This window comes from Amblyraja radiata, chromosome 25 (assembly GCF_010909765.2).
Source record: "Amblyraja radiata isolate CabotCenter1 chromosome 25, sAmbRad1.1.pri, whole genome shotgun sequence".
Lineage (NCBI taxonomy): Eukaryota > Metazoa > Chordata > Chondrichthyes > Rajiformes > Rajidae > Amblyraja > Amblyraja radiata.
Genome location: NC_045980.1, coordinates 17,428,494 through 17,454,823, shown reverse-complemented (window position 1 = coordinate 17,454,823; position 26,330 = coordinate 17,428,494). Strand labels below are relative to the sequence as shown.

Here is a 26,330-nt window from a genome sequence, read left to right as displayed (position 1 = left end):
CTAAGTTTTCTTTATAACGATAAAAAAACTCCACTGCATCACTTCAAGGTCTCTATCCTCCGTTGTATAGAACCGTTCACATAATTACATCTTTAATGTGATTTTTTGTAGTTCTTCCTTATATTCTCAGATATGGTTTTGTTACCCATTAAAGCTCCGGTCTTCTTAAGTCTTGCATAAACCCCAATGGCAGTTGCTTCTGGTGGATAAAAGACATTGGCCGCCGTTTCTTTTCGCTGTTCAATAGAAGGGGAAATTTCCCTTTGCCCATTCTCCGATCTCTGGTTAGAGAGTGGTCTGGTATTTCCATCTTCGTTTCTTGTAACTCCTATTGAGCCCCTGCAAACAAGAGTTTATATTTGTCATTATAATTATACCAGAAAAGTGAAAAAAGTTATTTGGTGAAGAAAGCACATTTAAAGTTATACTGCAATAGTTTAGGCACCATATATACCATAGGTATTAAAATAAAATTCTATCTGCATCTTATCCAAAAAAAATCAATGATACAGATACAGTTTGCAACTTGTCATATTCATGTTCTAAACTGGTCATATATAAGACTACATAAATTTGAAGAACATATATGATCAATGACATTTCAATTGTTAAAGTTAGAGAGATACAGCGCGGAACAGGCCCTTTGACCCACCGAGTACGCACAGACCAGTGATCCCCGTACTCTAGCACTATCCTACACACACTAGGGACAATTTACAATTTTACCGAAGCCAATTAATCTACAAACCTGTACGTCTTTGGAATGTGGGCGGAAACCGGAGCACCCAGAGAAAACCCACATGGTCACAGGGAGAACGTACAAACTCCGTACAAACAGCATCCGTAATCAGGATCGAACCCGAGTCTCTGGAACTGTAAGGCAGCAACTCTGCGCCACTGTGCTGCCCTGGTCATCACTGAACAATGTTCATAACTAAACATTGAACAAGAGGAAGACTAAGATACATCAGGTTTGTTTCTCATCAGCAAATCCTTTCTGTTTGTTAAGTTGAATGTATTTTAAATCACATATCTTCTCGGTCACTTATGCCTGCCCCTCGTATTCCTTCACTCCTAGATGTCTGACACCATTACATCCACTCTCTTGACTTGCAGGTTCCATTTGCCCAGTACTATTCTTGCTTTGAACCGGACTTCCAACTAACACACCTTCTCAACATCCTGTACAAGTCCTATTTGTCCAGTACCCCTTTCTTTTAACATTTCAGCTGGCAAATTCTTTCTCTGCTCCAACTCTATTTCTCTGCAGTAATACCCCTGTTCCAGCAGTATTTCACAGCACCTTCCCTACTGCACTGCCACCATGTTGTCTAATGCATTTATATGTATGCCAATGGCATCCAGGAAATATCTGGATGAGTTGAAATCTTTGCAAGGGAGGTAATGAAACTTTAATGCATTTCCCTTCTTAAAAAAAATAAGCTCTGGGATGAAAGATTTTTCAAAAGCAATGAATAAATGAGAGCATGGAAGTCTGCAGAAGCAAAAAGCAACATGTGTCCTGCATAGAACACTGAACAGCACATGAACAGGCTCTTTGGCCCACATTGGCCATGCCAAACATGATGTCAGGTTAAACAAATGTCCTCTGCCTGCATGTGATCCATATCCCTCTATTCCCTGCATAGCCTTGTATATACCCAATACTGTCTTAACTACCAATAATGTATCTGGCAGTATAATTCAGGCACCCATCGCTATGTGTAAAACACTTACCCTGCACACTTGCCTTATATTTTGCACGATTCTTGTAGAAACTTCCCTCTGTCCAGTCCATCAGAAACACCATCCACTACAATGCCTTTAGTTTAGTTGACGGATACTGGAAACGCGCCATTCGGCCCACCGTGTCTATCCCAACCATCAATCACCCATTCACATTAGTTCTATGTTATCCCACTTTCTCATCCACTCCCTACACACTAAGTGCAATTTACAGAGGCCAATTAACCTGCGAACTTGCAAGTCCTTGCGACGTGGAAGAGTAGCAAAGCACCTTAAGGAATCCCATGGTCACAGGGAGAACGTGCAAACTGCACACAGACAGCACTGAAGGTCAGGATCGAACCTGGGTCTCTAGCGCTGTGAGGCAGCAGCTCTACCAACTGTACCACTATGTCACATTTCTCTTGTTAAATAATGAAAGTAAAAAACAAATATGAATAGAAAATGCATTCTTAAAGTATATAAATTGGTATACAAGTGATTCCTGTGTTTTTTAGAAGTTATTTTCTCATACATTCAAAATATGTGATCCAATTATGTTGAACACAAATACAAAGTAATTGATTGGTTCCTCTCCCACTTCTTATCTCCCATTATAAATACCCATAGAAGTTCTTACAACCCATTTTTATATTTCTCACCAGCCTACTCTTGTATTCTAACGATGTTCTTTATGAATTTATTAGTGCTGCTTTGCTGAGTTCTAAATTGCTTACTGCTTCTGCTATTTCTGGTAACTTTTGGATATAATGGAAACATTTGATTTTGGTTGGCATTTGGATTTAATATCATCTTTAATATAATCCATATCCACCTGAGATATAATATTATCCTTAATTTCTCCTTTCAACCGCGATTGGGGCACTTTTCCCATTGGGTTTGTATCTTAAAAGAATATATATTTTTTCTGCATATTTTAATGGAATGATACGAGTCAGTGACAAGCCATTCCTCTCCCCTGCCCCAGAGTCGGATGTGGTTCTCTTACACTGTTCTATGATGGTCGCTCTCTGCGCTCCCATCTGGGTTCAGTCCATTTTCTGACAGCCTTGTGAATGACCAAAGTTGTGTCTGTGGAAAGACCTTAAACCGTGATGGAGAAAAAAAACAAATGTTTGCATTAAAATGAACAACTTTATGTTGTGTATATTGTATTGTATTATTGCATATTGCACAAATATTGGCAATATCACGCTAAGGAATATTGTCTGCTTGAAATAAATATTTCAAATAAAGATAGAGCATCAGCTCAAAAAACAGGAGGCGGCTTTTCTGCAGTTTGGTTCTGCTGCTTACTGATTGAAGTTAAAGTTACTAATGAGGCCAGTAGGAGAGGAGAGGGAACTGAGGTCTGACCGACCACGCACTCGACGTCAGCTGCAGTAGGGGCTTCGGGGAACAAAGTTGGATGGGCGAGGAGAGGACATCGGTTGCTGGCCGACCAAGGGAAGGTGATGACTGGAAGCCCGCTGCAGGCCAGAGCTTGCCTGAATCTGGCTGCAGCGTGGACTGGATAGGAAGGAACTGTAGATGCTGGTTTAAACCGAATATAGACACAAAAAGCGGATGTAACTCAGCGGGTCAAACCGCATCTCTGGAGAACAGGAATAGGTGACGTTTCAGGTCTGAACCCTTCAGACTGAAAGGTGGGGAGTGAGTGGGGGGGGGGGGGGGGGGCAAATGGAGGCGAGATGTCTTGTTGAGTCTCATTGTCTGTAACTCGTTTTCACCTAGCCCACAGCAAACAATGGCTTGTTTCCTTTATCATTGTTACTGTTTTGCATTTCATTCATTCATTTGTTCTATATCTTTCTATATCACCATTTACATCTCTCGTTTCCCTTTCCTCTGACTCTCAGTCTGAAGAAGGGTCTTGACCCGAAACCTCCTTTTCTCCAGAAATGCTGTCTGACTCACTCAGTTATTCCAGCATTTTGATCTATCTTCGGAGCATGGACTGCACTTGGTAAATGTCGCCTAAACATGACACATCTTGCATGCGGGCTCAGTAGACTATTTCTGTACAGTTGCTAATTGGGGGTGGTGTGGTGAAACTCTATTTGCAAGAAAATAATTTCACTGTGCCTTTGCACTTCACACATATGACAATAAAGCATGATTGAACCATTGATGGAACAAGAAATAAAAAAGAACCAGAATCTTTAAAGAAATTTAAAAATAAAATTTCATTAAATCCGACATTCGTTACATCAGAATATTCATTATCTGACACTAATTTGTGTGTAACAGATCTTAATGCAGTATAAATGTAAAAATGTATATTCAACAAATATAAGTATATTCAGTTTTTCAAATTTATATTCAATAAATATGTATATTCAAATATCAGTATATTCAACAAATTTATATTCAGAACAGTGGCACATTATTTTCCAAAACCAATTCAGCATTATATTACAATAGTTTAACCATTTGAAATATAATGCTAAATGCTAAATTGGAATTATTTTTGGAAAATAATGCACAAACAACCATTTCAGGCTGCGCGCCCCCAACTCTTTAATAAACTCATAGGCAATCAAATATATTTATGGCACAGCAAACTGCAGATGCTCGCGCAAAGCACAATACGCTGGAGGAACTCCATGCTGGAGGCAGCATCTGTGGAGGAAATGGGCAGACGCTGCTTCTGGTTGGGATCCATATAATGGTATATGGACACTGATCTGTTTTGTAGTAAATGCCTACTATGTTCTGTGTGCTGAAGCAAAGCAAGAATTTCATTGTCCTATCAGGGACACATGACAATAAACTCACTTGAACTTGAACTTGAACTTGGATCCTTCATCAGACTGAATAGAGAGAAAACTAGAAACGAGCAGTGGGGAGGCACAAAGGCTGGTCAGTGATAGTGGATGCAGGTTGATTGGCAGACAGGTGGAGTAAGTGACAAAGGCTTGAGGTGAAAAGGAGACAAAAGGGTGTCACATAACGAGAGAAGAGGAGCAGGGAAATGTAAAACCAGAGCGGGAAATATGGGGGAGGGGGAGAGGGGGGGGGGGGGGGGGGGGGGGGGGGGGGGGGGGGGGGGGGGGGGGGGGGGGGGGGGGGGGGGGGGGGGGGGGTTGGAAAGAAGGTGGTTGGAAGGGAAATGCCGTACTTTGATGGAAGGTGTAGGAAGGAGGGGAAAGGATTAAGGTAATGGGGGGGTTGGTGGGAGAAATGTATGCATACTGGAGTTAGGGGGCGCAGGAAAGAGGGGGATATTGTGGGACGAAGGTAGACACAAATTGATGGAGTAACTCAGTGGATCAGGCAGCATCTCTGGAGAAAAGGACTAGGTGATGTTTTGGGTCGGAACCCTTCAGACTGGTTGTCTGAAGAATCTAAAAAGTCTGAAGAATGGAACACTCCGGCAGCATGTTGGGTTTCCAAGCCTCTTTCTGCAGAGGCTAATGATGATAAAAAATTTAATAAAGCTCCATACTCTGGAGATTTATTGTGTATATTTCTACTTTTTCAGGATGCTGGTCCGTTGTTTTACCTGGTTATAGTTAACCCTGAGTGAACTATTCTACACATTTTATGAAGATGAGCTGGGTATATTTGGAGCCTATTTCTAACAAAAATTGGACATCTTTCTGAGTAAAAATAACATTTAAAATATAGCTAAGAGATCTCTATTATTGTCAGTCGGCAATGTCAGATTGGAGATTGTAAAGAATAGAAAAAATAAAACAGTACAGCACAGGACTGGGCTCTTCAGCCCACAATGTTTGTGCCAAACATGATGCCAAGTTAAACTGACCTCATCTGCCTGTACATGATCCATATCCCTCTATTCCTTGCACTTCCATGTGCCCATCTAAAAGCCGCTTCAAAGCCACTATCGTATCGGCCTCGACCACTAATCCCTGACAATGCGTTCCAGAACCTCACCACTCTCTGTGTAAAAAAACTTGCCCCGCACATCTCTTTTAAACTCAACCCCTCTTACCTTATAGATATGCCACCTAGTGTTGGACATTTCCACCCTGGGAGAAAGATTCTGACTGTTTACCCTGTCTATGCCACTCATACATTTCTATACCTATCAAATCTCCCCTCAACCCCCTGGCATAAAGTTTGAGAATCCCGACAATCTGGCATGTAAAAGGCATAATGGATTGTGCCGGGTTAACAAGAATTGACAGCAGTACGTAAGGAAATGTAGCTGAAGTACATCTGTTGAATTTCACCTTCATAACTTCTTGTTGTGTAGTTTTCTGCAGCATTGTCAGAGTGTTTCTCAATCGAGAGTTCTCTTCTTCCAGGATACTTATACGTAAACTGTTTGCTTGCAACTGTTTCCCCATGTCCAGTACAACATCGCCTGTACCTAACAGGAATAAAATCACAACTGATAAACTGCGTTTACCTTCTAAACTTAAAACACAACTTCATTTTTTTTTCTCTCAATATTTACCGCTCCATTCTCCTGAAAACCTTGGCTCACTTAATGGAGTATGCTTATGTTGGTCAATCATCCTCCATTACCTCACCCAGATGCCTCTTTCAATATGTGATCTTTTTCCCCGGGTATCAGTGGAACTTATAAATGTCCATAAGGGTCGAACCTCAATCATGCTTGTGCACAGCTTCAATGAGTCGATTCTTACTGTTGTTTAGTTGTTGTTTAGATGCTTGTAAGAGTACCTGCCTCCATTACCCCCTCAAGGAGTGCATTCCAGGTTCCAACCACCCTGTACGAAAAACATCCCCCTCAAACACAGTGCCAGTAGAGTGGTGCAGCGGTAGAGTTGTTGCCTTACAGCGCCAGAGACCATGGTTCGATCCTGACTGCGGATGCTGTCAGTCGGGAGTTTGCACATTCTCCCTGTGACCGTGTGGGTTTCCTACGGGTGTTCCGGTTTCCTCCCACATTCCAAAGATGTGCAGGTTTGTAGGTTAATTGGCTTCTCTAAATTGTCCCTAATATGAACAAGTGCACAGGGTAGTGCTGGTCAATGTGCACTCGGTGGCTCAAAGGGCCTGTTTCCACGCTGTAAATTGTTAATTATGGCCTAAACTCCATAATATCCATTTCAACATAAACACAAGAAAATGCAGATGTTAGAATCTTGCGCAAAACACAAAAGGTTGGACTCAGCAGGTCAAGCAACATTTGTGGGGGGGAATGGACAGTCTGAAGAAAAGTCCCAATCCAAAACGTCATCTCTCCATTCCCTTCACAGATGCTGCCTGGCCCACTGAGTTTAGTTTAGTTTAGTTTAGAAAAACAGCCTGGAAACAAGCCCTTCAGCCCACCGAGTGTGTGTTGACCAGCAATCACCCACATACTGATTCTATCCTACACAATAGGGAGAATTTACGGAAGCAAATTAAACTACAAACCTACATGTCTTTGGAATGAGGGAGGAAACCCACATGGTCACTGGGAGAATATAGAAACTCAGTACAGACAGCACCCGTGGTCAGGATCGAACCCGGGTTTCTGGTCTTGTGAGGCAGTAACTCTACCGCTGCGCCACTGTGCTCCAGCACTTTGTTTTTTTTTGTTGTAATTTTGACTAACACGGCAAAAGGTTTTACTGCAGGAACAAACCAAAATAACAAGTAATTCATGTTTCATTTAGAATAGTATTATTAAAGGGACCTATAGGTCATAGGTCATAGGTCACCCCACTGAGGCTGCACTGATCACCAACCACCCATTTACACTAATTCTGTAATGTCTCCCTCCCCTCCATGTTCGGTAGATGATTATCTTGTGCTGCTGTTAAACCATTTTCAATGATCTCTTACTCTCACACTGAGCTTCGGGGGGCATGTTTAAGTCAGGGAACGTTACGAGAAGCCTCTGCTGCTCCTTATATTCTTGAACCCGGCCTTCCAGCTGGGTCAGGTTTTGTTTTAGCTCCAACACGGTTTTCTCCAGACCGTGCTTTTCTTCCTGTAGTTGCTCTGTGTGTTGCTGCAATACGAAAGGAGAAAAAAAAAGCAATTAATCATCAAAGTGCATCTTTGTCATTTCTAGATCTTGATTTCCTCCATATAATAGTGACAGGTGGATGAAATAACCCAAGAACAGTATGAATGCTCAGAGTTTGAATGTCTGCTGTAGTTAAGATTAGTTTAGAGATTCAGTGTGGAAACAGGCCCTTCGGCCCACCGAGTTTGTGCTGACCAGCGATCCCTGCACACCAGCACTATCTACATACGAGGGAAAATTTACAACCCTTACTGAAACCAATTAGCCTACAAACCTGTACATTTTTAGAATGTGGGAAGAAACCAGAACACCCAGAGTAAACCCACACGGTCATAGGGAGAACGTACAAACTTGGTACAGACTATAGTCAAGATCGAACCTGGGTCTCTGGCGCTGTAAGACAGCAGCATCACTGTGCCGCCTTAATGCGGTACATAGTCCAGATGACGTGGAGGTCATAAGGTGTTCCGCAACACAAGGGCTGTGTTTGTTTATAGTTGGGCCAACACTGGCATAAATGAGGCTCTTGTCTTTCCCAGAGATGATGATAGATACTAGCTGGCACTCTGGCTTTGAATAGATCTTGACTCGGAGGTTGAATTTTGCCTTAACCTTTAATCCACCCTGTGTGAGAAGATATTTTAGCAGCAGCATTGTCTGAATTGTTGTAATGCTGTTGCAGCACAGTGCAGTACAGTGGTGCAGTTGGTAGAGAAATTGCTTCACACGCCAGTGACCTGCGCTCGATCCTGACCTCAGGTGCTGCCTGTTTGCACGTCCTCCTCATGACCGCTTGGGTTACCTCCAGTGCTCCGGTTTCCTCCCACATCCAAAAAACTGTCGGTTAATTAGCCCTTTGTAAATTGCCTCCAGTGTGTAGGGAATGGATACGAAAGTGTGGGATAAAGATCATCCCAGGTACTACTTTATGATAACAATATCCTGCAACTCCAACGCATTGGGTCACCATAGTAAGTCTACTCTTTAAAGGAGATGCCCGAAGCAAGTTTTTTTCCCCGCAGAGGTTGGTGGGTGTCTGGAACGGGTTGCCAGGGAGGTAGAGCCACATAACGATAGTGGCGTTTAAGAGACAGGCATATGGAAATGCAGGAAATGGAGGGGTATAGATCATGTGCAGGCAGAGGAGATTAGTTTAACTTGGCATCAGGTTTGGCATAGACATTGTGGGTTGTACTGATCTATGTTCTACTTCTACAGTACATTAAATAAAGTCTTGGAACCATCACCTGGTTCTCTCTTCTCCGACAGTTGCATTACATGTACAGTAACATTGACCCAAGGACATGGGCAATTCAATGGGGCAGTGACAGAACGGCTGCCCTGTAGCACCACTAACCCCAACTGTTCACCCCCACGCCCCTCCCTGACTGCTGCTGTGTGGCGTTTGCATTGTGCCCTGTGATCATTTAGGTTACTTCTAGGTGTTCCGGTTTCTTCTCACTTTCCAAAGATATGCAGCTTGATAGGCTAATTGTCCACTAGTAAAGTCGAGTGTTAGAATCTAGAGAGGGGGCCACAGGGTGGGAGTGGGGGCAGCTAGCGGGGGATGGGGGAAGAGTTGATGAGAATGTGGGGAGGATAGGACTAGAGTAAAAGTAGTTACTTATCTGTTTCTTTGCTGGGTTTCTCAATGACTCTACACCTCCGTTAAGTTTAGTTAAGTTTAGTTTAATTTAGTTTGGTGATATGGTGTACAAAAGGAAACTTTGGCCCACCAAGTCCACGCTGACCCATTCGCACTTGCCCCCCTGGTGACGCACGGTTCCTAGGGATTATCTGTGGTTTCCTCTGGGTGCATCGTTTTCCTCTCACATCCCAAAAATGTGCAGCTTGCAGGGTAGTTGCCCACTGTAATATGCCCCTAGTATAGGTGTATGGTAGAATTAATGGGAATATGGGGAGAATAAAATGGGTAAGGGTAGCTGTGATGTGGTAATCTGTTTAACTAAGGACAACCTGCACAATCAGAGATAGATACAAAATGCTGGAGTGACTCAATGGGTCAGGCAGCATCTGAAGAACATGGATAGGCGATGTTTCGGGTCGGGACTCTTCTTCAGACGGATTGTTTTTAGTAGTTCAAGGGGAAAATAACTCAGAAGACTGTAGGGGAATATGTACATAATCCAAATAAAGAAGTTTGCAACACCTTCTGTACCTTTGATGTCATTAGAAATAACCGCTCAGCCGAGCACTCACCAGTTGCTCCTGGAACTGCCACTGGAGGTTGCACCTCTCGGCATTGACTGTCTTCAGCTGATCTTCCAGCTGGTCGATTCCAGCTTCTGACTCAGCCAACTTTGTGTTCAGCCCTTCACATTCTTCATCTAATCCATCCACTTGTTGAAGCAGAGCTTTAATCTTCGTTTTCAGAGACTTAATTAAGTTAAATGAAACAGTTCAAGATAGAAATCTTTTCCTGCGCATGCTCAATGTCATATTTATACAATTTGTACCATAATTTATTCTATTTGTCTTCAATTTACAAGCTATTTTTTCACTGATACCAAAAGCTTAGGTTAAGTCAAGAATGTTTTATTGTCATATGTCCCGAAATAGAACAATGAAATTCTTACTTGCAGCAGCGCAACAGATATGTAAACATAGTACTCTGTAAAACCCATAATAAACAACCAAAAATACTTCAATATATATTTTATTTTTTTTAAACAAATAATAGACAATAATACATAGTACCAAGATATCCATATTGCATTTCATCCGTAATAAAAAGGAACTGCAGATACTGGTTTATACCAAAGATAGACACTAAATGCTGGAGCACTCAGCGAATCAGGCAGCATCTTCGGAGATAAAGGGTTCTTCAGACTCATTGGATTTTATCTTATCTTTTTGATTTATGAATTTTTGCTTCATGAAATGTGTTACAGGAATCAGCCTTATTGTAAACAAAGCAGTTCTTGTGCAATATCAGGGAATTTGTATGATCAAATAATAAATTTGAGTGTAAACTCTAAGCAACACAAAGGTTTGTACATTGCCGTTTACCTCTTCATGTCTCAGCATGTTGTTGATCTTCATTTTTTCTTTTTCCAGTTCACCACTGATCATTTTGAGCTGCCCCTTTGTACTCTCCAGTTGGCGCGTGATTAATCTAAGTTGTTCCTCAAGAATCCGCACATCATTTCTGTCTGCCATCTTAGTTTTCATTTCTTCCAGCAGCCTCTGTTTAGAATCCTCTGTCCAGGGATAACAGCAACAGTAAGAACACTTTGGCTCCCTTTCCTCTTGTATTTCTCGGAGCCCAGTGTTGATGAATACACTTCCGACATCTGTTACTGAATGCTTTATTTGAAGCACAATCGCAATAAGCCAGATCTAAGATTTTATCCTACTTTACAATGCACATTTGGATGCCAGTCTTCCACAAACTAAAATAAATATTATGAAAATGGTGCAGAGAAGATTTACAAGGACGTTGCCAAGACTCAAGGGCCTGAGCTATAGGGAGTGGTTGAACAGACTAGAACTCTCTTCCTTGGAGCACAGGAGGATGGGTGATCTTATAAAAGTGTACCAAATCATGAGAGGAATAGGTCGTGTAAAAGCACATAGTCTCTTGCCCAGTGTGGGGGAATTGAGTACCAGAGGACATAGGTTTAAGGTGAGGGGGGAAAGATTTAATAGGAACCTGAGGGGTAACTTTTTTACACAAAGGGTGGTGGTGGAAACGAGCTGCCGCAGGAGGTAGTTGAGGCAGGTACTATTGCAACTTTTAAGAAACATTTAGACAGGTACATGGATAGGATAGATATAGAGAGATATAGGCCTAATGCAGGCAGGTGGGACTAGTGTAGATGGGACACGTTGGTCGGTGTTGGCAAGTTGGGCCTGTTTCCATGCTGTACGACTCTATGACTGTTAAAACCTGTTTTATTTGTCTATGGTTTAATTGTACTCTTGTACAGTATGATCTGATTTATAGGGATAGCACGTAAACAAAAGCATTTCACTGTACCTCTGTACACATGACATAAAATAACAAACCAATACCAACGTTGTTAATTATTTGTTTGATCATTCGCAGAGAGGATTGATGGACCATATTTAAAGGCATTGTGAGAACCTGCCAAACTTTATAGTGTGGGGGATCTGTGAATTAGGTCAGAAATATGCCAATGTTTCTATCAATGATGATGAGGTAAGGATGCTTTGCATTGAAACTTAGCACTGTCCTGTTTTTCAAGTACCCCAAAGTACGTGTAGACACAAGGAACTGCAGATATACAAAAAGTGATACCAAAGTGCCTCCGAGGGAATTAATGAGACCTGATAATCCTGAGACCCGCACATCCAAATACACACGTTCCACAAAATCCAATTTGGACCTGACATTTAAATCACTAGAAATTTACCTCAATTTTCATTTAGTTTAGTTTATTTTCATGTGTACTGAGGTACAGTGAATAGCTTTTGTTGCATGTTAACCAATCAGCAGGAAGGCTATACATGTTTACACTTGAGCTGTCCACAGTGTACAGGTACAGGATAAAGGGAATAATGTTTAGTGCAAAGTAAAGTCCAGTAAAGTCCAATTAAAGATAGTCTGAGGGTCTCCAATATGGTAGTTGGTAGCTCAGGACTGCTCTCGAGTTGTTGATCGGATAATTCAACAACTAGAAAGCACTTTGGACCTAGAATTTTAAATCACAATATTTTTCTTAAATTTCATTTACAGCTGCTCCTTCCCTATGAACCTCAACTAAATTATTCATCAGTCCCAAAAGATGTGGGAAATATTAGGAAATGTGTACTGCAGACTTACCAAGCTCTCTAATGAGCATGTTTTGCCCCTGTAGTTTCTCCTTCAGAATCGATAGCTTTTCTTCCAATGTAGAACTACCTAAAATGGAGTTATAGAATTAGCATCAGTGGAAGATAAAGAGAATAGCTCATATGTTTCACCTGAGATATAGATTATTACATATTACAACAGGGGAAGCAGCTAGACACAAGGAATTGTAGATGCTGGTTTACAAGAAAAGACACAAAGTGCTGAACTCATTGGATCAAGCAGCATCTCTGGAGAACATGCTGACATTACAGGTAGTGACCCTTCTTTGGACTGATTGAAGTAGGGAGGAGAAACTGGAAGAGAGGTGGGGCGGGATAAAGCATGGTAAATGATAGGTGGGGGTGCGAATTGATTTGTGGATGTTGACAAAGGTCAAGAGATGAAAAGATAAAAAGAGTAAGATAAGGATAGGAGTGTGAAATGTGAGCCGGAGCGAAGAATATAGGTAGAGGGGGGAAGGTGAAAGGGTGAAATAGGTGGTATCCAGGTTGGACTCAGGGAAGAGAGGGGGTAAGAAAAATGTGGGGGAGGGGTGGGGGGAGGTTGTTTGTATGTTAGTTACCTAAAATTGGAGACTTCAATATTCATAACAGGAAGAAGCTAATCATTTCAAGGTGGGATTGGAGAATTTGGCAAGCAAATTATTAACAGGATTGCAGTTATAAAATTACAACTCCTTTAAATCATGTTGATTTGCCATTACATTTAATTGAATAAAATGTATCCTTGGCATGATTGCCAAATTCAGTGTTCAATGTTCAATGTTTTTTATAGCCACATGTGTAAATACACAGTGGAATTATTTTCTCACATTGTGTCACATTGTCATACCAAAGCACAATCCCCAATTAGCAAACTGTACAGAAATACTCCACTGAACCCGCATGCAAGAGGCACAAGGTTCTTTTTCAGTTATAAATGTACTTTACTTCCTCACCATCTAATAAATATGTCAAAGTTGGGATTACCTTTTCTGAGTGTCTCTTTATCACTCTCAAGTTTGGCTACTGTCTGTGAGTTATTCCGTTTAATCTCCTCCATTTGGCCGTTAAGCACTTTTATCTTTAAGCGTTGCTGCTCTTTCTCCTTTTCAAGTTCTTTGTTAAAATTATCGATTTTTATCTTCATTGTGCTTCGCTGCTCTTCTGTGACTTGCAGCTCCGCCTTGAGTGGGTTAATGCTGTTCATGAGTTCACTAAGGTGTTTGTTGATTCGTGCCAAATCTTTGTTCTGCTCAGAGGCCCAGTAAGCCACATCACTCGCCGTCATTGTTCCATCCCCAAGTGTTTCCTTCACCACTTCCTGAAAGCGGCTCACTGCTGATGGAATATTCTGACTGTGGCAAATAGTGACAATGGAGTTGCTGACATTTTTAAGAGTGGCTTGTGTGCGTGCACAGGCATCGCATGGCACCAGGGCTGATTCCACCGTCTGTGAGCCGATGTTCCTGGTGTCTGTGGCTATACCAAATGTAGGGTTTCTTGGCATCCCATTCAGCGTAGAGTGAAGGGTAGGTGTGGCTGATTGTGGCAGTTGTGTTGCCGCAGTAAATGTTTTTAAACTGCTGGGGATTGAATAGGAGTTGGAAGCTGCAGGTGAACAATTCTTCAGCCTTTCAATCTCTGCCTTTGAATTCATCAGATCACTTTGTAGTTTAGCAAGGTCATCCACCATTAACTTTTTCTATTAATATAAGAACACAATCCAGCTGATTTAGTGAGTCCAGCCAATTGAACGGTAACAAGTGCAAATTTTAGAATTTTGACAGGGTGGGTGATGCTTCGTTACTTATGTAAATATGAAACGAACTTCAAGTTTGAAGACCACTGTTTTGCATTTTTTCACTGGTAGGATTTGCATTCGCACCTTCCTGTGTCATTGTGAAGACTGCCAAGTAACCCCAATTTGGTAATTCTGCTCTGAATAAAAGCCTTGGCTGATGTTTGGTACCACTTCCGTGCCCACATCAAATACTAATGTGCAACTTATCTTAAGCTAGCTGGTGTTGAGATAAGGAAATGCAGATGCTTATCAAGGAAAGCTTCTTCAGACTGATTACAGGGATGCGGGGGAGGGAAGAACGCTAGAAAATTTGAAAAGTTCTTCTAGCTTTCTTTCCACCCATCCCTGCAATCAGTCTGAAGAAGGGTCCCGATCCGAAATGTCACCTATCCATGTTCTCCAGGGAGATTGCCTGACCTGCTGAGTTATTCCAACACTTTTCTTGCTGCCGTTGAGTTAAGTGTCATACCATTGGCATGGATTACCAGAAACAGGATGAAAGCCTGATTCTCATGACAACTTGGGAAGTTGGCATCTGGAATTTGATATGAAATGGCAGCTGGGTTTCTAATGAGGGAGAGATTGTCTAAAAAAGACACAAAGTGCTGGAGTAACTCAGCGGGTCAGGCAGCATCTCTGCAGAACATGGATCGGTGGCATTTCGGTTCGGGACCTTTCCTCATAATAATTTATAGGAGGAAGAAAGCTGGGAGAGAGGAAGGGCAGGAGAAAGCCTGGCAGGTAATAGGTTGAAACGGGTGGGGGGACAGGAGCTTTTGATTCACAGATGATGGACAAAAGTTGGCTGGGTACAGCATTTCTTGAGGACCTGGGGCAAATTCCAGATATTTCACATAGTTTAAACTGTCATGGTGCACTATTGAGGTGCTGCATATTTTAGGTGCTGTCTTTAATAAGAATAGCAGAGGCTTTAAATGTCTCCCACATAGATACAATAGATTTTATGACATTGTTTCAAAGAACACTGGGAGTTTCCCCTGTATCACTCGCTAATATTATGTCTTCGCCAAAACCAAGACAGCACCGATGCACATAGAATATAGACATAAAACACAGAACTGTACAGCCCAGGAATAGGCCCTGCGTCAGTGGGTCAGACAGCATCTCTGGAGAAATGGAATAGGTGATATTTCTGGTTGAGACCCTTCTTTAGACTGAGAGTCATGAGAAAAGGGAAATGTATTTTATAATAGACCAAGTTTCAATGGTTTAATGGTTACCTATTGTCACATGTACAGAGGTACAGTGAAATGCTTGTTCTGCATGCTATCCAGACAAATTACACTATACTTGAGTGCAATAGATCTTCTTCTGGAACAGCACGCAGAGATTTGCCACATATGGAGGCGGTGTACAGGAAGGGACAAAGCCGACTGTATTTTTTAAGGAGGCTGAGGTCATTTAATATCTGCCAACCCCTACTGTGCAGTGTCTACCATTCAGTGGTGGCCAGTGCTCTGTTTTTTGCTGTGGCCTGTTGGGGAGATGGCGCCCGTATAGCGGATAAAAACAGACTGGACAAACTAATCAGGAAGGCCGGCTCAGTGGTCGGGGCTGAGCAACGAACGGTCCAGCAGGTGGCAGAGGCCAGAACTCTAAATAAACTAGGTTCTATAATGACAAACCCCACTCACCCACTCCATGCCCTGAAGGTGATCAAGAGCAGCATCTTCAGTCAGAGGCTGATTGCACCAATGTGCAAAACGGAGAGATATAGGAAGTCCTGTTTACCAGCTGCTATAAGACTTTATAATGCGCATAAATAATTGCACTTTTTATAAATTAATTGTATTTTAACTTGTATTTTAACGTTTTTTTAACTTGTTAAGTATGGAAGCCATTTGAGGAAATGTGTGGTGTTATGTTTGTCTTGAAGCTGTCGTGGCACTGTAATTTCCTGAAAAGGATTATTAAAGGTATAATCAATCAATAATCAATCAATTCTGGTGCCTTCTTCCAACTCCCAAGTCTCTGAAAAGTCAGATCTTCGAGTCATATAGTCATACAGTGTGGAAACAGGTTGTTCGGCCCAACTTGCCCACTCCAACCAACATGCCTCATCTACACTAGTCCCATCTGCCTACATTTGGCTGATTTCACTCTAAACCTACCCTATCCATATACCAGTCTAAATGTTTCTTAAATGTTGTGATAGTACATGCCTTAAGTACCTCCTCTGACAATTTGTTCCATACACCCACCATCCTTTGTGTAAAAAAAGTTCCCCTTCAGGTTCCCATTAAATCTTTCCCTCCTCTCCTTAAACCTATGTGCTCTGGTTCCTGATTCCTCTACTCTGGGTAAAATACATTAAAACGTCACCTATTCCTTTGCTCCATAGATGCTGCCTCACCCGCTGAATTTCTCCAGCATTTTTGTCTAACCGATTTTTCCAGCATCTGCAGTTCTTTCTTAAACATTGTGCATTTACCTTATCTGTTCCTATCTTTGCCCTTAAGGAGATATTCAATTTCTTATATTTCTCACTTTAAGGCCCAGTTTGATGAATTTGGAAAAAAAAGGTAACAGGCATAGAGCATGGAAAAAGGCCCTTCTGCCCAACATGCCAACCAACATGCCCATCTAAGCCCAATTTGCCCGCGTTAGCTCACATCCCTCTAAAAACCTTTCATATCATTTGTGATGATAATACTATGTTGAATGTTGTTATTACTTTTCTATGTTGTTATTTTTATGATCTCTGATTAGCATTGTTTGGTACCTCACTACCACTTTCTTACGGGTAATTTGTAATGGGCAATACATTTTCACTGTGCCAATGATCCTGAAAATGAATAAATAGATTGATGCAATAGATTAAGCTGATGATGAGAGCAATTGGCAATGGGGCAAACAAGAGAGGACAATCCAGGTTCAATCCTTTGACCTTAACATTATACCTTTCAAGAGAAATTGAATGCCCAAGGAAAAACAGGTTATATAGCAAAAATAAATGTTGAAATATTGAGCATTTGAATTGGTATTTTCAATCACTATTCAGTTTTTATTGTTATGATTTTAAACAATGAGTTGAAAGTAAAGCAAATAACGTGACTGTAAATCTTAAATTATAAGAAGCCAGTGCTTACCTGCTGGTGGAGGGAGCCAAGTTTAAGCATGCAATTCCAGTATTTCTTCACGACCAGGCCTACGGACATTGATGGACCTACTGACTTGGAAACAGGGATACTCTGATCCTTTATCAGAGCATCAACATACTGCGTGAAACTCTGAAGCAATAGCACCAGCCTACAGGAAAAAGTACATGGTTTGCATGGTATGGTGACGGCTTTTAACTATAAATGTATATTTCAATAATATTTTCTTCAAACTTATTACTTTTGTCTGTTTAATCCAGCTATTTGCCAAATACTATGCAATGTATGTATAAGACTGGGAACTAAATAAGCTATGTTATATGTCACAAAATACTTTTATTTGGTTAATAACTTGAAAAAATTGCATTACTTTGATTTTTTTTTAATAAGATGGAACCATCTAATTAAACAAATCAATTTTTGAGTATTCTTCCGATCTCTTGCACGGGCTTCTTTGGTCTGTCATATGTTTACACATCCTTTCTACAACAGGCAAATTAGTTTTTAGAATCATTTGAATATTTATAGGGGGGTAGTGTAGCAGACAAAACGTTTTAAAGAATTGTAGATCAAGTCCATGCAGAATCCTCAAATGGGGAGGAATGACCAGAGGTCAGGATCGAGCCCAGGTCTCTGCCACTGTGTTGTCCTGTTACCGGAGACCAGAGCAAAACAAGCAGATATGGAAATATATGTCAATGGCGTATTGAAAAGTAATCAAATTAATGCAATTTTACCTAGTTATTAACCAAATAAAAGATACGTCATCAGTAAGTACAATCTTATTCAATGCAAAATATGTACTGCAACTTATTGGAAAATAGAGGAATGGTGTGTCTTTAAAACACACAAGGATCGAGGCAATCAGAGCTATACTTTATTTAAGAGCATCAAATAGAACGGCCATTGGGAACAGTCAAACTAGATTGTTCACCAAACAAAGATTCCTATGATCTATCATACAATTTTTTTCTCTCTAGTATTTATTTACACTATTAACCATAACAGATTTCACACATGCACTCCAGCATAACTCATTCTCAGAATTCTCTGGTGATGGTGGCCCATCGTAGATGACAATAGCACAGTTGTGCAGTCTCATGTCTCGTGGGATCGAGTGTGGCTCATGCGTTCAATGCGCCAGCCACACGCGTAGGAGCAGTGCGTCACTTGAAGGCCGCTGTGGGGGGATTTAGGGCTGCAGCCTTCCTCCTGTCTCTGGCACTAGTTAGTCGGCTTCGGCGATTATCTTCAAAACTGCTGACCGCAGTGGTTGTATGCCAGCCAGGCCTGCCACTCGCACGGGTTTCCAGTTCTTTTGGGGCTAGGCCTGCATGCTGGAGGTGGTCCTTGATGCAGTCTTTGAACAGTTTCTTTGGGCGCCCTAGGTTCCTTTGACCCTGTGCAGAACGCTGTACAGTTGACGAGGAGTTGTCCAGAATGCTCTAACAATAGCTAAAAATCATGCACCTCCGACGGACACATCCCTACGATTGGTTTTCCTTCAAAACCACCCCCATGGCAGTTAAACAAATGTCTCGTTAACTTTTGACCTCATTCTCCACTTCTCCTTTTACGATTTTAGTCTTTTACAATTTTATATTTTTATATATGAAAATAAGTCCTTGATGAAAAGTCACTGCATGTACATTGGTCGGGATTCCACTGAGAATATGTGCATTCTACGGGGGAAGGGCCAAGGAATTAATTGTGATTTACCTGTCAATCACGAGTTCAAACAGCACAACATGGGAGTGTTGTGTGAATTCTGGGTCATCTTCCATATAATCAAAACGCTCCAATAATGTAACAAGATCCAAATCACATGAAGTTTTATCTGGAAACTTCCACGATGGATAACGAACTGCACCAACCCGCGAAAACACATCGACGATTATCCCTTGTAAATCTGTGACATCCTTACGCAAACCATCCAAACAGTTTTGATTTCCAAGAAGTAGTGTCATTTTAAATGCTCTTCTGCAAGTTATTTCACTGCAAATATAGATTCTACGACCATACAGTAACTCCTGCTGCCACTGTTGATCAAGCACAATTCACCTGTAAGAATGAGAAAGTGTTTTGGTCAAGAATAGGCACAAAGTGCTGGAGTAACTCAGCAGGTCAGGCAGCATCGCTGGAGAAAAAGGATGGACTGTCAGAGTGAGATGGGGAACTTCTTCAGTGTAGGAATACCTTGAGGAGATTTTACTGTGGAATAGTTAAAATATAGTCAAGTCAAGTCACTTTTATTTATATAGCACATTTAAAAAACAACTTTCGTTGGCCAAAGTGCTTTACATTTGTATAAGAATAGTATAACAAACAACAGTGGTTCATAGATTAAATACAAACATCACTACATACATATAGCTCTCGCTCAGAGGACGTCAAGAAAGGCTTGGGAGTAGAGATGAGTTTTTAGTCTCGACTTAAAGGAGTCAATGGAGGGGGCTGTACTGATGGGAAGAGGGATGCTGTTTCACAGTCTAGGAGCTGCAACCGCAAAGGTGCGGTCGCCCCTGAGCTTATGCCTAGACCGCGGGATGTTCAGCAACCCCAAGTTGGCCGATCTGAAGGATCTGGAGGTGGTGTGGTGGGTAAGCAGACTTTTAATGTAGGTGGGGGCAAGCCAAGTCATACTGGCTTGCCCCGAGGGCTTTGTAGACATAAAGGAGGATCTCGAAATTTATTCGGAACCGCACAGGGAGCCAGTGGAGAGAGGCCAAGATCGGGGTGATGTGGTCCCTTTTTCGGGTGCCCGTCAGGAGTCTCGCTGCGGCGTTTTGGACCAGTTGCAGGCGGGACAGGGAAGATTGGCTGATGCCAGTGTAAAGGGAGTTGCAGTAATCTAGGCGTAAATGTGTGGATGATCTTTTCGAGGTGTGGATGATCTTTTAGTTTCGAGGTTCAAACTGGAGGAATTGTTTTATTTTAGCTATCGTCCGAAGCTGAAAGAAGCTAGGTTTTACCACGGCATTGACTTGATTGTCAAATTTCAGTGCTGAGTCAAATGTCATGCCAAGGTTTTTGACGTGAGGTTTGAGTAGTGGGGTAAGGCTTCCAAGGCTGCCTGCTTTCATTTTGATTGAGTCCGAGGGGCCGAGAAGGATGACCTCAGACTTACTCTCGTTTAGTTGGAGGAAGTTCTAGGCCATCCAACACTTTATGTCCTTGAGGCAGTGGATAAGGTTAAGCAGATTTGATAGGTTTAGTGGAACTGAAAATATAGAAGCAGAACTGAAAATATTGATTGCACTGGTGGGGGGAAAAGCATTGTTATATTGTAACCTGTTACACCATAAAATATTAGTACTTGAAATGGTATAAGGAGTTAATATTACTTTTAGTTGTAAGTCTGAAGAAGTGTCCAGCCCGGAAACATTGCATCTCCATTCCCTCCATACATGCTGTCTGACCCACTGAGTTCCTCCAGCATTTTGTGTTTTGCTCAAGAACCCACAAAACATTCTGCCTCGGCAAGGCCACCAGCATAATCAAGGAGCAGTCTTACCCTGGATACACCCTCTTCTCCCATCTCTCATCTGGCAAGAGGCATGGAAGTGTAAAAATGCACACCTCCAGATTCAGGGATTGTTTCTTCCCAGCTGTTATCAGGCAGCTGAACCATCCTATCAACTTGAGCAGGGTGCTGAGCTACCATCTACCTCATTGGAGACCCCTGGACTATCTTTAATCAGACTATACTGGACATTATCTTGCACTAAACGTTATTCCATTTATCCGGTATATGTACACTGGACGGCTTGATTGTAATCCTGTGTAGCCTTTTCGCTGACTGGTTAACGATTATTTAATAATGTTGATATTAACGATTGAGATGAGGGAATTAAATGTAACATCTACAAGTTTGCGGATGACACAAAGCTAGGGTGGTAGTGGGAGCTGCGAGGAGGATGCTATGAGGCTGCAGGGTGACTTGGATAGGTTGGGTGAGTGGGCAGATGCATGGCAGATGCAGTATAATGTGGATAAATGTGAGGTTATCCTGTAACAGGAAGGCAGATTATTATCTGAAAGATGTCAGATTTGGAAAAGGGGATGTGCAATGAGACCTGGGTGTGCTTGTACATCAGGTACTGAAAATAAGCATGCAGGTACAGCAGGCAGCGAAGGTACAGCTCGCCTTCATTGCGAGAGGATTTGAGTTTGGAGCAAGGAGGTCTTACTCCAGTTGTACAGGATCCTGATGAGACCGCACCTGAAGTATTGTTTGCAATTTTGGTCTCCTAATTTGAGGAAGGGCATTATTGCTATTGAGAGAGTGCAGCGTAGGTTCGCCAAGTCAGTCCCGGGATGGTGGGACTGACATATGATGAAAGAATGGGTCGACTGGGCTTGTATTCACTGGAATTTAGAAGGATGAGAGGGTATCTTATAGAAACATATAACATTTTTAAAGGAATGGACAGGCGAGATGCAGGAAAAATGTTCCCGATATTGGGGGAATCCAGAACCAGGGGTTGGCCATTTAGGACTGAGATGAGGAAAAACCTTTTTAACCAGAAAGTTGTGAATCTGTGGAATTCTCTGCCATAGGCATTGGAGGCCAGTTCACTGGATATTTTCAAGAGAGAGTTAGATTTAGCTCTTAGGGCTAAAAGAATCAAGGGATTTGGGGAAAAAGCAGGAACGGGTTACTGATTTTAAATGATCACCCATGATCACCCATTTTAAATGATCACCCATTGAATGGCGGTGCTGGCTCGAAGGGCCGAACGGCCTCCTCCTGCATCTATTTTTTCTATGTTTCTATGGTAGGCATTCAACAAAAGTTTTACACTGTACCTCAGTACATGCAAACTAAATCAAACCGCTGTGAAAGCAAGTTCCCTTCGATTCCCAAGATGGAGAAAACTGTTTTCTCCTCTAAAGCAGGCACTGACCCATTGAGCGACTATCATGTACCTGTGATCAGGACGACACTATTCATCACCTGAGACCCCACCGTCGCCTTCCCTCTCGCTGTATACGGCGCGTTGCCATGGATTCACGCTGGCACGCACTGCGGGATGACGTCCGCGCGCTACGTGTTGACGTCCAAGGCTGTACCATTGAAACCCACATTCACTTCGAAAGGTGGGGACGTACCATTCTAACTTCAGTTCCTTAACTGAAGTGACATTAGAAGGAAAAGATACGAATGAATCCTCATAATAATTAATATATAATCCACAGTGAAGGTGCTGATGGACGTAAATGCGCATCAAAAAGGGTGGGAAGAATTCCCCCGATCCCCCCCCCCCCCCCCCTTCCTTGTGGGAGAGGGTGCCGGGGCCGGCTGCCGCCATCTTGTTGTCAGGGAGGCTGGCGGCCGAGCTGTTGATCTGAGACCGCCGTGAAGCAGTAACCATGCCTACCGGGCCGGTGCAGGCGCTGCCGATGCCGTTGCCACCGCCACCGCAGCCGCCTCAGCCCGAAATTCAGGTGTGTTGTGAGAACGAAATGGAAAAAAAAAGAAATGCGTGGTTCCAGCGTTGTTGACGCCGCCTGCGGCCTCCGCCAGGCTGGCAGGTCGTGGCCGCAGCCTAGGCCCCGCTGTCTCCCCCCGGCCCGAGACCGGGAGCAAACCAATATTAATGTGCAGCAACATCGCGCCAATACCCATCTCTTTAATCACAGCGAGAAGCTCAGCCAGTTCTGATGTGTAGAAAGGAACTGCAGATGCTGGTTTACACTGAGGATAGACACAAAATCAAATGCTGGAGGAACTCAGCGGGTCAGGTTGAATCACTGGCGATTCCTTCTTTTCAGAGACGCTGCCTGGCCCGCTGATTTACTCCAGCATTTTGTGTCTATCCTGCTGATGGTTGTTGGGCAGAAGCTGTTCCTGAAACTCGAAGTCGCAGAGCAACTCCCCCTCCAAAACACCCATCTGACTCTTGAACACAACAAACTACGACATATCTTCCTTGCACGAGGGAGTTCAGACTTTTGTTTTCAACCAATGTTTTTTTTAAAAAACATTTATTAATTTTTTGTGTTTATTTTATCTATGTGCACCGTGTTTAGAGACCTGTTATGCTGCTGCACGTAAGAATTTCATTGTTCTGTTTTCGGCACATATCAAGAAGGGTCTCAACCAGTAACGTCACCTTAACCCATCCAACTTTGTGTCCTTTGACAGTTAAACATTGTTGGCTTGACTTTCTTAAAGCATGCTTTACTCTAGGATTACAGTTAGCAAGGCAGCACGTGCATTGAGATATAGACACGAGAAACTACAGATGCTGTTTTTTTACAAAAATAGATGCAAAATGCTGGAGTAACTCAACAGGTCAGGCAGTTAGTGTCTCTGAAGAAGGGTCCCAACCCGAATTGTCCATATTCTCCAGAGATGCTGGCTGACCCGCTGAGTTACTCCAGCGCTTGGAGTCATACAGCACAGAAACATGTTCTTCAGATCAACTCATCCAAGATGGCCTATATCTGTCTAACCCTTTTCTACCTAAGCACCAGTCCAAATGTTGTTATATTACCTGCCTCAACTACCTCCTCTGGCAGCTTGTTCCATTTACCCACCATTCTCTGTGTGGAAAAACTTGCCCATCAGGTTTCTATTCTTGATATCCCTAATCTGGGTAAAAGACCTATACATTCACCCGATCTATCCCCTTTGTGATTTGATACACTATAAAATCACTTGTCAGCCTCTGGTGCTCCAAGGAATGGAGACACTGTCTTTTTTCTACAATATGATTTAATGGCAACTTGTGCATGAGCTTGGGTATGGGTTTATTATTGTCACATTTACAGAGGTACAGTGAACAACTTTGTTTTTCATGTTATTCAATCTTCTTATCGAGTCCACATACAAGATTAGAAATTGTTCAGCCAGAGCTAAACACACTTCTCGGCATCTGCACGATGGTGTCTGTCTTGCGCTTCTTGTGTGTGGTGGTAGTAAGATTGGTGGAAACAGGGCCATGACGTGAACACTCTTTCCTTGACCCCATGTTATTCAATCAAATCAGATATCATTCATAAATACAATCAAGTCAGTCATAATTGTAATAGATGAAGCAAAGAGCAAGATACAGAGTGCATCAGTTTCATAGTCAAAGTAGAGGTGAATTGGACAATACCCTAGCTTATGGAAAATCTGTTCAGAAGCCTGATAAGAAGCTGTTCCTGATGGTGCACACTTTAAAGCTTCTGTACCTTCTGCTGGACAGGAGTAGGGAGATGAAGGGACGACTTGGGCAAGACACGTCTTCGATTATGTCGGCTGCTTTTCCAAGGCAGCATAAAATGTAGATCCAAAGGCCATGTGATGGAAGTTAAATTAGGCCATTTGGCCCATCAAGTCAACTCCGCCATTCAAATATGGCTGATCTATCTCCCTCCTAACCTCATTCTCCTGCCTTCTCCCCACAACCTCTGACACCTGTGCTAATCAGGAATCTATCTGCCTTAAAAATATCCACTGACGGCCTCCACAGCCTTCTGTGGCAAAGAATTCCACAGATTCACCACCCTCTGACTAAAGAAATTTCTCCTCACCTTCCGAAAAGGATGTCCTTTAATTCTGAGGCTATGACCTCTAGTCCTAGACTCTCCCACTATTGAAAATATCCTCTACACATCTACTCGATCCAAGCCTTACGCTATTCTGTTTGTTTCAGTGAGGTCCCCCCTCATTCTTCTAAACTCCAGTGGGTACAGGCCCAGTGCCGACAAACGCTCATCATAGGTTAACCTACCCATTCCTGGGATCATTCTTGTAAACCTCCTTTGAACCCTCTCCAGAGCCAGCACATCATTCCTCAGATATGGTGCCCAAAATTGCTCACATTATTCCAAATACGGCCTTACCAGCACCTTATAGAGCCTCAGCATTACGTCCCTGTTTTTGTATACAAGCCCTCTTGAAATGAATGCTCGCATTGAGTTTGCTTTCTTTACTACGGATTCGACTTGCAGATTAGCTCCCAAGACCCTTTGCACCTACGATTTCTGGATTCTCTCCCCATTTAGAAAATAGACTAAGCCTTTATTCCTACCAGCAAAATACACGACTCCACACTTTGCTACACTATATTCCATCTGCCACTTCTCTGCCCACTCTCCCAACCTGTCAAAGTCCTTCTGCAGAGTGCCTGCTTTCTCTACACTACCTGCCCTTCCACCTATTTTCATATTATCCACAAACTTGGCCACAAAGCCTTCAATTCCCTCGTCCAAATCATTAATATACAATGTAAAGAGTAGCTGCCCCAACATTAACCCCGTGGAACTCCGTTAGTCACTGGCGGCCAACCAGAAAAATCCCCCTTCATTGCCACTCTTTGTCTTCTGCCATCCAGCCAACGTGCTATCCATGTGTTCAAGAAGGAACTGCAGATGCTGGAAAATCGAAGGTACACAAAAATGCTGGAGAAACTCAGCGGGTGCAGCAGCATCTATGGAGCGAAGGAGATGGGTAGCGTTTCGGGCCGAAACCCTTCTTCAGACTGACTAACAGTCTGAAGAAGGTTTCGGCCCGAAACTTTACCCATCTCCTTCGCTCCATAGGTGCTGCTGCACCCGCTGAGTTTCTCCAGCATTTTTGTGTACCTAACGTGCTATCCATGCTAGTATCTGCCCTTTGATACTGTGGGCCCTCATCTTCCTTAGCAGCCTCACATGTGGCATCAATGGCTTTCTGAAAATCTAAGTAAACAACATCTACTGACTCTCCGTCTTTCCTGCTATTTACTTCATCAAAGAATTCCAGCAAATTTGTCAAGTAAGACATCCCCTTCACAAAGCCATACTGACTTTGGCCTATTTTATCGTAAACTTTTAAGTACTCCGTAACTTCATCATTTATAATGGACTCTAATATCTTACCAACCACCAAAGTCAGACTAACTGGCCTAAAGTTCCCACT

General features: G+C 42.5%; 2 protein-coding genes across 3 annotated transcripts in view; one reads left to right on the top strand and one right to left on the bottom strand.

Annotated features, from left to right (window-relative positions):
- On the bottom strand, positions 1 to 22,448 carry ccdc157 (coiled-coil domain containing 157). Of its 2 annotated transcripts, XM_033043321.1 has the most exons (11): positions 22,367 to 22,448; positions 19,157 to 19,498; positions 17,429 to 17,588; positions 13,505 to 14,219; positions 12,507 to 12,584; positions 10,730 to 10,920; positions 9,920 to 10,096; positions 7,513 to 7,681; positions 5,946 to 6,085; positions 2,735 to 2,829; positions 1 to 339 (listed from the first exon to the last, which is right to left on the bottom strand). In XM_033043321.1, the coding sequence occupies exons 2-11, from the start codon at positions 19,402 to 19,404 to the stop codon at positions 93 to 95; spliced, it is 2,220 nt and encodes a 739-aa protein (XP_032899212.1). In that variant the 5' UTR covers positions 19,405 to 19,498; positions 22,367 to 22,448; the 3' UTR covers positions 1 to 92. The 2 variants fall into 2 exon arrangements, with proteins under 2 accessions (XP_032899212.1, XP_032899214.1); XM_033043323.1 differs by lacking the exons at positions 1 to 339; positions 2,735 to 2,829; positions 5,946 to 6,085; ... (4 more) ...; positions 13,505 to 14,219; positions 17,429 to 17,588 and having other exon boundaries at positions 19,110 to 19,498; positions 22,367 to 22,444.
- A 312-nt stretch (positions 22,449 to 22,760) lies between these two features.
- sf3a1 (splicing factor 3a subunit 1) overlaps positions 22,761 to 26,330 on the top strand; it is a 28,166-nt gene continuing 24,596 nt past the window's right edge. The window contains exon 1 of the mRNA XM_033043320.1: positions 22,761 to 22,885. Within this exon, the coding sequence (XP_032899211.1) occupies positions 22,811 to 22,885 (75 nt within the window). The 5' untranslated portion in view covers positions 22,761 to 22,810. The remainder of the gene's footprint in view (positions 22,886 to 26,330) is intronic.